The 9,607-nt window shown below is 37.5% G+C and overlaps 2 protein-coding genes and 1 long non-coding RNA gene across 4 annotated transcripts; 1 reads left to right on the forward strand and 2 right to left on the reverse strand.

The window, feature by feature from the left end:
* Positions 1–587: 587 nt before the first annotated feature.
* On the reverse strand, positions 588–1,990 carry LOC129572129 (polycomb protein Scm-like). Its single transcript, XM_055452047.1, has 3 exons — positions 1,000–1,990; positions 845–942; positions 588–713 (listed from the first exon to the last, which is right to left on the reverse strand). The coding sequence occupies exons 1-3, from the start codon at positions 1,988–1,990 to the stop codon at positions 588–590; spliced, it is 1,215 nt and encodes a 404-aa protein (XP_055308022.1).
* A 49-nt stretch (positions 1,991–2,039) lies between these two features.
* On the reverse strand, positions 2,040–3,990 carry LOC129572130 (polycomb protein Scm-like; the record flags this gene model as incomplete). Of its 2 annotated transcripts, none has more annotated exon segments than XM_055452050.1 (4): positions 2,040–2,438; positions 2,530–2,666; positions 2,732–3,248; positions 3,878–3,990. In XM_055452050.1, coding segments are annotated over 4 exon segments (1,089 nt in total), but the record flags the coding sequence as incomplete, so codon positions are not given.
* On the forward strand, positions 3,977–7,224 carry LOC129572131 (uncharacterized). Its single transcript, XR_008688395.1, has 3 exons — positions 3,977–4,712; positions 4,848–6,725; positions 6,833–7,224. It is a non-coding gene; the product is annotated as an uncharacterized LOC129572131 (long non-coding RNA).
* Positions 7,225–9,607: the final 2,383 nt, after the last annotated feature.

Here is a 9,607-nt window from a genome sequence, read left to right on the forward strand (position 1 = left end):
TCATTTCATTCTAAAGTCTTTAAAAAAATCATTTTTCAAACATATTAGAAAATTGTATATATTCATTCGAAAGAGGGAACAAAAAAGTGATAGCTGCGCTCGCTAAATCATTCGTTGACAACTATTGGTAATGATTGATAATGAAAATAATTAATATATTACTAATATATTAGGGTTTTTTTCCGAGGCAAACATTTATTCTCGTACGCATTTTTGTATAAGATCTTGGTGGTGAAATAAATGAGATAAATTGAAATATTGATTAACGTTTTATATTATAAGTATATGAAAAATACACAAATTATAAAATAAATATGAAGGAATTCGTGAAATCGTGATGAAAATAAAATCCTTAGATTAAATTAAATCGATTACGTTTTGCATAGTATCATTTTTTCGATATACGAGGAGAAAATATTCAATTCTTATCTGTTGACAACTTACAAAGAAATTTTGTTTATCCTACTGATGTTTATTATAAGATTGAAATATATTATAAAAAATCATTTAACGAAAAACTATCAAAGAAAAAAATATTTAAGGCTATAGTTTGATTTGAATTCTTCAGTTGTAATCATTTGTTATTTTCAGTGCCTTCTCATGTTGAGCCGCTTTACTAGATTGTAAATCTTTAATGCTGGGCCTAGTTTTAGGTTCATATATTTCAACATCATATCAGATGTCAGTAAAAGGAGTGCCTTTCCATCAATTTCCTGAGAAAATAAGAACAAAATGAAATGAACAATTCACCATTGATTTCAGTGGTTACTTTTTTTACATGTTTGCGAAAAAGGTTAGCGTGAACGCCGAGAGCTGAGTCTGTTGCAGTGATATATTGTATTACTTCTTCGATAGTCCACTCGTTGGCGGGACCTTTCGGCATTGGATTTGTTAGTTTTAATGGCGGCTCCTTTGTGGGTGTTAAACTTGACTTGGAAATTGCTAAAAAGGTTTGTAATCGTAAAGTTGAGAAGAACAATCAAATTGTTTGCGATTTACCTGATGAAGTGGTGACACATTGCGTCTGTGTATTTTGAGACGTTATAATACTAACTGATTCATCATTGGAATTGGTCTTTCTAGGAATTTTCGAAAACCTTTCACTTATGCTCGAGTTTGAGTTTGAACTTGAAGATGATGTGGGTGAAGGTGATGATGATTCCATATCTGATTGGCGACGACGTTTATATACTTGTTTTATTCCAAATACTCCCTCCTTCGTCTGCAATGAGTCTGATTGTTTTTGCAATTCCTGTTTACATATGTTTTTGTCATAATCTTCGTGTCCTTGTGTCTCTTCCGTTTTTTCCTGTTTACAACAGCTATCACATATTTCAGGTCCTGTTTCAAGCGTAATTAGATTTGGACATGCTTCACAAGCTTTGCAAATAGTTCTTAAAAATTCAGCAAATTCGGCATCGCGTAAACGATTTGAGCTTGGAATTTTAACCATAAAGTTTTCACTTGCTGCTACCACGGTATTGACATCACCATCGAGTGCAAACAGACGCTGCGCTAGTTGGGCTGTGTTGGAGCAATTGCCCAAAATCTCTTGTAAAATAAGTTTTGCTAATATTTTATGATTTGGCGCAGTTAGCATTGTACGAGTTCGAAAACTATGGCGATTAAAGAATGGTCCGACTCGACACTTAGAATGGAAATATATTGTAACTGGTGTGGTTGTCGATAGTGTATCTAAGTCGGGAATGAATGTATTGCTCGGTTTCATACTTTTTCGTTTATTAGTATTTGGATCAACTCGGTTACGATGGCCGGGCGGTTGCACGGGATGTGTACACCAACCGACAGGAAAAATGTCACGGGAATCGTATCGTGTCCAATAATCAAATGCTCCACGCCATCCATCAAATGCTATGTGCACTTGATCATCTTTGATGGCATCAACCGTTGCACAGCAAATCAATTGTGGATTTTTCTTATCGACTGCTTCCAATTTCTGTCCAATCTGTAAATTTTGTCCAAACCCCATCCATTTTGACTCATTTTCTCTCTGTATAATTTTTTAATAGGGCACGTACCTTGAACATGTTTTTCTTTGGTGTTATAGGTTCTGGTTGAAAGATTTCATCTGGAGCGAGCACAGCATTTTTGAGCTGTTTGATCAAAAATGTTTGCCATCCATTCACATTTCTGTTGTATCCCAGTGGAGGCTGGAGTTGTCCACCGTTTTTCTCGCATGTGCCAATCGGATGAATTTCATTTGAATCAACAAGTCGCCAAAAGTCATTCTGATTATCGCCACCATCTAAACGAATACGCAAGCGAGAACCCATAACGCTAATTACGGTTCCAATGCAGGTGGAAGTAACACATCTTGGGTCGAGAGCCTCCAGTTTCATTCCGATTTCGAATTTGTTAACGGGTGGATCTACTGCTTGCTTGAAGCAATATGTGGGTGCAGCTTCACTATTTGTTTCCTATTGTTTTTGTGGATGGGAGTGTATGTGTGTGTGTTGAATTATCGACATTTTGGTTCTACTTTGAAGGAGCAGATAAAGTTAGACTTACGGCCAAATAGTCATCCCAATTGAATACATGAGAAGTTTCGTATTGAAAAGATCGCGCTAGCGTACACAGATTGTTGGTTGGGGACTTTTTTGAATTTCCATTCATATTGGTTGTGCTACTGACACCATCAATGTTTCCTACAAATACATTTTTAATCAAAGAATTACAATAATATTCACACGAGAATTTAAACTGGCCGTACCATGTTTCGAAATTATTTTATTCATACAATACAATGAACAGTATTCCTTGTTCGGAGCAACAGCCAATCTGACAATGCTTCCACATTGCTTGCAAGCCCCCTTTTTTACGGCTTTTCGAAATTCTGCTATGCACATTTCTGAACAAAATTGAAGATTATCGCCAGACAAAGTAGGCAAAACATACTTGAGGATAGGTTTATTATCACTACACCAAGCGCAAGGTAACATTTGAGTCGGTGATGCTGATTTTTTTGCGGGACGTGCCCGAAGTTTAATTGTTGGATTGTTGTTATTAATCGCTTCATTTTGTGTATTTGCTGATGTTTTTGTAGTTTTGTTCTCATTCTCATTATTAGTTTTCCGGTTCGACTCATTGTTTGACACTATTGAAGTACTCTCAACCAGAGGATTCCTACTTGTTGACTCAGAACTCATTTTGTTTTTTGAAGACTTTGAAGCCAACGTGGTATTATCATGGAATGTCAACGCGGGTACGGATTTGATTTCGGTGTTCTCCTTAGAAGGTAAAATTGAACTTTGTATACCTTTAGAATCATTCATTTTACTACTTGAACTTACTTCACAATCGTTCTTTAGGTCACCATTTTTAACAGGCGATTTGACTCGGACTTTACTTTTTGACAATGTTACTGATGACATATTTTCATTGTATATCGAAATTTTGTTTTTTGCTTTATATTATTTTTCCAATGTAATTTTCAAATTGAATTTTTCAACTTTGAAAACTGAATTAAAACTTTAAAAATTCCCGGGTTACTTTATTCACTCTCAATGTTCTATCAGCTACTTATTACTTTTACAGCAGATGTATATACATTTTCATTTCTGCGATGTAAATGAAACTGTTAAACACAGCTGTTTTTGGTTTTTTTTGTGCAAATAAACACAAAACTCACTGAGAAAGTCAAAATAAATATGTATTACTTCATATCATTTCGTTATGGTATTGCATCTGTCAAACGCATGAAAATGCATCGCAATAAACAACACTCGATATACAGATTATTATTACGACACTCTCCACCATTCTTTTATGCTGTGACATTAATTATCGTTACAAACATCGCTTTAATAAAGAAATTGAGTAGATCTCGATGCTGGTTAATTTCATATTAAATACACACCGGTTTCCAAATAAAGATTAGCACAATTATCAACATACTTTGGTTGAGTTCACTGTTCACTTAACGTGGTGTGTCAACGATTCAGAGCGTTGCCGCCATATTTTGCGTATCACAGAATTTCAAATGCAAACAGAATACCATATTTTTGTTTCTGTCTCGTTCTAACCGTCCACTCTGGACGTGTAGACTTTTTGCCAACTATGGTATGAATATTCGGAACGCTACCCAGCATCTGTCAAATTCAAACATTTGAAATGACATCCATTTCAACTACTACTCTGTGTCAACCGAATTGTAAACAAACATCTTACAAGAATTTCGATTTGTGTATGTGTTGCATTTTGGGCGCGTGAATTAGAAAGAAAGAGCAGAACCGACACTTTTCTTCCATTTCACTCAACGCAACACAACAGACTCATTCGTTAATGTGGTTTGGTGTTACATTTGTTAACTTTGGCTGCGTTATAAGAATGTATTGAGTTTCTATATCGGAACCGAATAAACATGAATTTCATCACGAAGTGAGTAGAGTTGTTGCGGTATGGTATTTATGTCCAAACCATATTCAGCTGTCAAACGGGTGCCGGTTGATTCATATTGATCTGAGCATTTGAAAAGGCAAGTTGATTGTTGTGAATATAGTTCGATTAATAGTGATTGTTTTTTTTTCGAACTGTGTAATTTATTCAATGTTTGGTGAAAATGGTACACAATTTCTTATTAATTTTTCTCATTTTTATTTCGTTTTGGTGTTTTGACGTGAATCTCATTCGTTCGTGTTGATCGTACACAAAGCGGCATTAGCATTCTAATGGGATTGTGAAATAGTCGTAAGGTATTGTGAAATAATTTCTGTTTCGCACAAAACGCAGAGTCGACACTTTTCTTTCATTTTATGCAACACAACAGAACACCATACAACGGACTCATATTTTTTCTGTTTTTTTCTTGCTCCTGAATTCTCTTACAGATGGGCAAAAAATCAAGGAAGAAGCCGAAGCCAATTGTGATGCTTGATCCAGACAAGATTAAGGACGACAAAGATGAAAAAGACAATCCGAACAATCAAAACGCAGTTACGTTCCATTCTTCAGCCGAAATACCGTGACTTGTTGATTGCAGCCATCACCGACAGATCAATAATGGCAACGAAAATGTGCGCACTTGCCTCGCAGTTGTTCCTGTTCCGTTGACCCACTGAACCAAGACTTGCAGTCATTTGTGCTTACAAACATATGCACAAATATCGCCCAATGAAACGCTTTTGTGCACGATTGTGAGGGCGCATTTGACGAGAATGACCAAACATTTTTTGAACAGAATGGCGAAATGGTGATTCGGTCATGTTTTTTGGTGTCCTGAAAAAAAATATTTACAAGAAGAAAATGTTGCCGGAATTTCGTGAAATGGTGCATCAGCTGGACGATAGCCATCGAGTGGTTTGGCCCAACTCGGACTATTCCGGCAACGGAATGACTGATATAATAGATCCATACGTAACGAACACAAAACGCCTGCGCGATTGGTTGCGGATAAAAGTGTTCGAATCTTCGTTGGTTGTTCGGTACGAGGAGGCCGACATCGACCGTGTGATTAGTTTGGCAATTTATGGCAATGACGATATTGAAATCAATGGCATGGATGAAGTTGCCAAACGTGAGGGGCGTACGTCGTTGATGGGACATACCATACAACAACATTGGCCGATTCACAAAGGAGCATTGCATTCTAGATTTCCCTCCAGCGGAAAATTGATGATTTCAACCAGAGCCCTCATTTTGTATATGCCAATATTTCGAGCTATTAGTAGTTGCTATTTATAGGCAATAGCTCTTGATATATTGAAATAGCAGCTACCGAGTTCGCAGTACAAAATTCCAGATTTGGGAAGTCAAATTGAGGATGATCCGAGCGGAATTCGACGAAAAATAAATCAATCCACCGAAGGGACGAATTCTTAAGCACTTCTACTTCCAGAACACATTGGATCAGGTCAGGTTCACCTCCTCCACAAGATTCACTTCCAGCTCCGCGAATATTTCATGAACGCTATTTTTTAATATAAGGGCAAAAATACTGACTGAAACGTCACGCACAAAATTGGTTATAGCCAATTTAGAGGGAATAGAACGTCACGTTTTTGTGGAAGTGATTTTTGAGGATGTTTTGTCTTTCGATGATATTTAGCCTCTGTACCGTAAAAATATATGAATATATATAAATATGAAAGACTATATTGAAGGCTAAGGTCCAAGGAATCGATTGGATAACTTGCATTTACACAAAAATGTATTCTGGACTGTTTTATGGCCAACGATAGTGACTGGCTATGTCACGCCAAAGTAACACTACTACTTGCATCAATAATTTTATGAATGGTCACTTGAAAACTACTTAAAATTCGTGACGTTCCAGTCACGCGAGGAATATCGTGAAGTTCGCCGATGCCAACGTGAAGAGTATCAAGAGATGAAACGATGCCGACGTCGAAATCACCGTCCGTGCACTTGCCAGCAGCCGACAGATCGAGGCCAATATGAGTACATCGAGAAATAGGATAACATCACAGAGGATGAGGTCAGAAAACAAAAGGAGTATTATTGGGGCCAATACTTCAATATGCTGAAAATCTATCATCTCGGTCAAGCAGAAAAGAGTTCCGTTTCCGAATTCCCTCAAATTCTCTCCTCTACAATTTAATGTTGACAAAACGAAAATGGGTAACATGGAATCGGACAAAAAGGCCATTGTTCAGAACTACAAAAAGTTTGTCAATGAAGTTGGTACTGATCCAGGTGTGAATTCGTGGAACGCAACAACAGTACATAACATCGAAACTGGCAAAGAGGTAAACAATATATGTGCATTGTTTATTTGATAATTCGAAGTTATGCCATTGTCATTTTCATTGTTATCCAAACGGTTTTCTTTGTTCTGTTTTGTTTCGTTTCTTAGGTGAACTACACGATCAGCAGCAAACAGTATCATTACCGGGCGAGTCTAAAGGTCCGAAATCGACAGGGAAAGCGGTGGACGAAGGACTTTGTCAGGGAAGAGAGGCGAGACCGTGAAAATCGTACGCTCTATCCGGTGATGCTATCGCATCCATACCCTACAAGAATTTTGCGACAACGTTTACGCAAACGTATCGCCAACCTTCCGCAATAGTTGTCACAAAATGCATGAACTGCGATCAACTTCATTCGAATTCAGCATGTTGTATTTTTAAAGGCGGCAATGGCTGATTATTCTACTTAATAATTATTTTGAATAAGTTTTTATTTCTTATTAGCAACGATGAGCAACATGAAAAGTTTAAATAAAACCATTTGAAATTATGTTTTCAATGTAATGAAGTTGGATACAATTCGAATTTACAGGTAAAGGTGTCAAACGGACGGACTGTCCGTCTTTTTAGCCCGTCCGTCCGTCCGTCCAGGGCTCTTGAAATTTTTTTTGTCCGTCCGTCCGTCCGTTCAGAGCCGCTAGAAATTTTCTTGTCCGTCCGTCCGTCCTATCAACGCTGAACGGACGGACGGACGGACAAGAAAATTCACGAGGATCCTGAACGGACGGACAACAAAATTTCTTTCGGACGGACGGACGGACAAAAAATTTAGTTTTTCATTGATTTTTGACGCAAAAAATACAAAAAAAAATGTTAGTAACTGATTTGTTATTAGCTTCCCATTTGAAACAGCTCAAACCTATTTTCACGTCAAAAATCAATGAAATTTTTTCGACGGACACGGACAAAACGTAATTTTTTGTCCGTCCGTCCGTCCGTTCAGAGCCCTCCAAATTTAGTTGTCCGTCCGTCCGTCCGTTCAGGACCCTCAGAAATTTCATTGTCCGTCCGCCCGTCCGTTCAGAGCCGCTAGAAATTTTCTTGTCTGCCCGTCCGTCCGTTCAGCGTTGATCGGACGGACGGACGGACAAAAAAATTTCTAGCGGCTCTGAACGGACGGACAAAAAAAATTTCAAGAGCCCTGGACGGACGGACGGACGGACAAGGTGCTTGTCCGTTGACACCTTTATTTACAGGTTTACGCATTGCGATATGTCGCAGATATGTCGGCGTAATGATTTTGCGTAAACACATACATTGAAAAACCTATCCCAATGCGGAATGTCGCGGGAAGGATTTGCTTTACGGCGACATGTCAACGTAAACCTCAATGTATCGCAAAATTCTTGTAGGGATAGGCACTGGAAGGACTACATTCGGCACCGACTCAAAATGACAGAACGTGGCATTGTCGTGTATAGTTTATACGACAGACAAATACACGAGACTCAACTTTGACAAGTACGTTCGATCAAACAGTGTGACCGATAGCATAGCCGGAATGTTGACCAACAATCACGCATGCATTTCGGAGCTGCTCAAATGTCGCCCAGTTCACCCATCGGCATCAAAAAGTCACTGCGTTGCCCGGGCAATCGGAAGATGATACGGAGCTACAAAAAGTGTCCTGGTTGTGTGGTTAATGTGGTCGACGAGTATTTCACTTCTCAAACATGCGCCAAGTGCTTAGTGTTGGCTTCGAACGTTCGTTCGACCGTTCGACAATATAAAAAAAAATTGTTTTGTTCGTTCGTTCGTTCGAAAGTTTTGTAAAAAATTATTTAGTTCGTTCGTTCGTTCGAAAAGTTGAAAATTAATTTTTTTGCTCGTTCGTTCGTTCGAAAATTATGAAAAAAAAAAATTTTTGTTCGTTCGTTCGTTCGGAAATTGCTATGTTCGACCGTTGGTATTTTTACATTTGAAATACAGAGGAAGTAAATACAATTTTGATTTCTTTGGGTTTCAGTCTTACCCAAAGGTACAACGTAATTACCGGTATTATTTATTATTAGTAATACCACTGGTAATAATTATTATCGATCTTATTACCGATTAATAAGTAATTACTAAGATGATAGTTATTACCGATTATTACCGTTAAGAACTTAATTAAACTTTGCACTTAAGCTTAAGTATGTACTTAACGTATTTAACGTACTTAATTAAACTTTGTACTTTAGCTTAAGTATGTACTTACCGTACTTACCGCACTTAACGTACTTAATGCACTTAACGCACTTAACGTACTTAAAGTATATACTTAAGCTTAAGTACAAAGTTTAATTAAGTACTTAACGGTAATAATCGGTAATAACTATCATTTTAGTAATTACTTATTAATCGGTAATAAGATCGATAATAATTATTACCAGTGGTATTACTCAGTAATAACGCCGGTAATTACGTTGTACCTTTGGGTAAGACTGAAACCCAAAGAAATCAAAATTGTATTTGCTTCCTATGTATTTCAAATATAAAAATCCCAACGGTCGAACATAGCAATTTCCGAACGAACGAACGAACAAAATTTTTTTTTCATAAATTTCGAACGAACGAACGAGCAAAAAAAATAATTTTCAACTTTTCGAACGAACGAACGAACAAAATAATTTTTTACAAAACTTCGAACGAACGAACGAACAAAACAATTTTTTTAAATGCTTTCGAACGGTCGAACAAGTGTTCGAAAGTGTTCGACGGCCAACACTACAAGTGCTTTGACCCTTTTGATCAGCGTACGAAACGACATCGCTTCAAAGTCTGCCATGATTGTCGGCCGTAATTGGTTCGAGCAATGCTGCCATCAATGATCATGTACAAGGTCAACAAACGAAAGATGAGGGAAGAGAAGCTGAAACTGTTTTTGTGCGTGAAAGAAGCGG

The sequence above is a fragment of the Sitodiplosis mosellana genome, unplaced genomic scaffold, assembly GCF_009176505.1.
Source record: "Sitodiplosis mosellana isolate CC-2019 unplaced genomic scaffold, AAFC_SMos_1.0 Smas_scaffold_4248, whole genome shotgun sequence".
Lineage (NCBI taxonomy): Eukaryota > Metazoa > Arthropoda > Insecta > Diptera > Cecidomyiidae > Sitodiplosis > Sitodiplosis mosellana.

What these genes read in the sequence shown, in the direction of transcription:
- LOC129572129 (XM_055452047.1), bottom strand. Translation starts at nt 1,990, where the DNA reads ATGGGGTTTGGACAAAATTTACAGATTGGACAGAAATTGGAAGCAGTC. An exon ending in ATGTGTCACCACTTCATCAG is followed by an intron (nt 943 to 999) that starts GTAAATCGCAAA and finishes AAACCTTTTTAG; the next exon opens with CAATTTCCAAGTCAAGTTTA. An exon ending in ACGAGTGGACTATCGAAGAA is followed by an intron (nt 714 to 844) that starts GTAATACAATAT and finishes TTATTTTCTCAG; the next exon opens with GAAATTGATGGAAAGGCACT.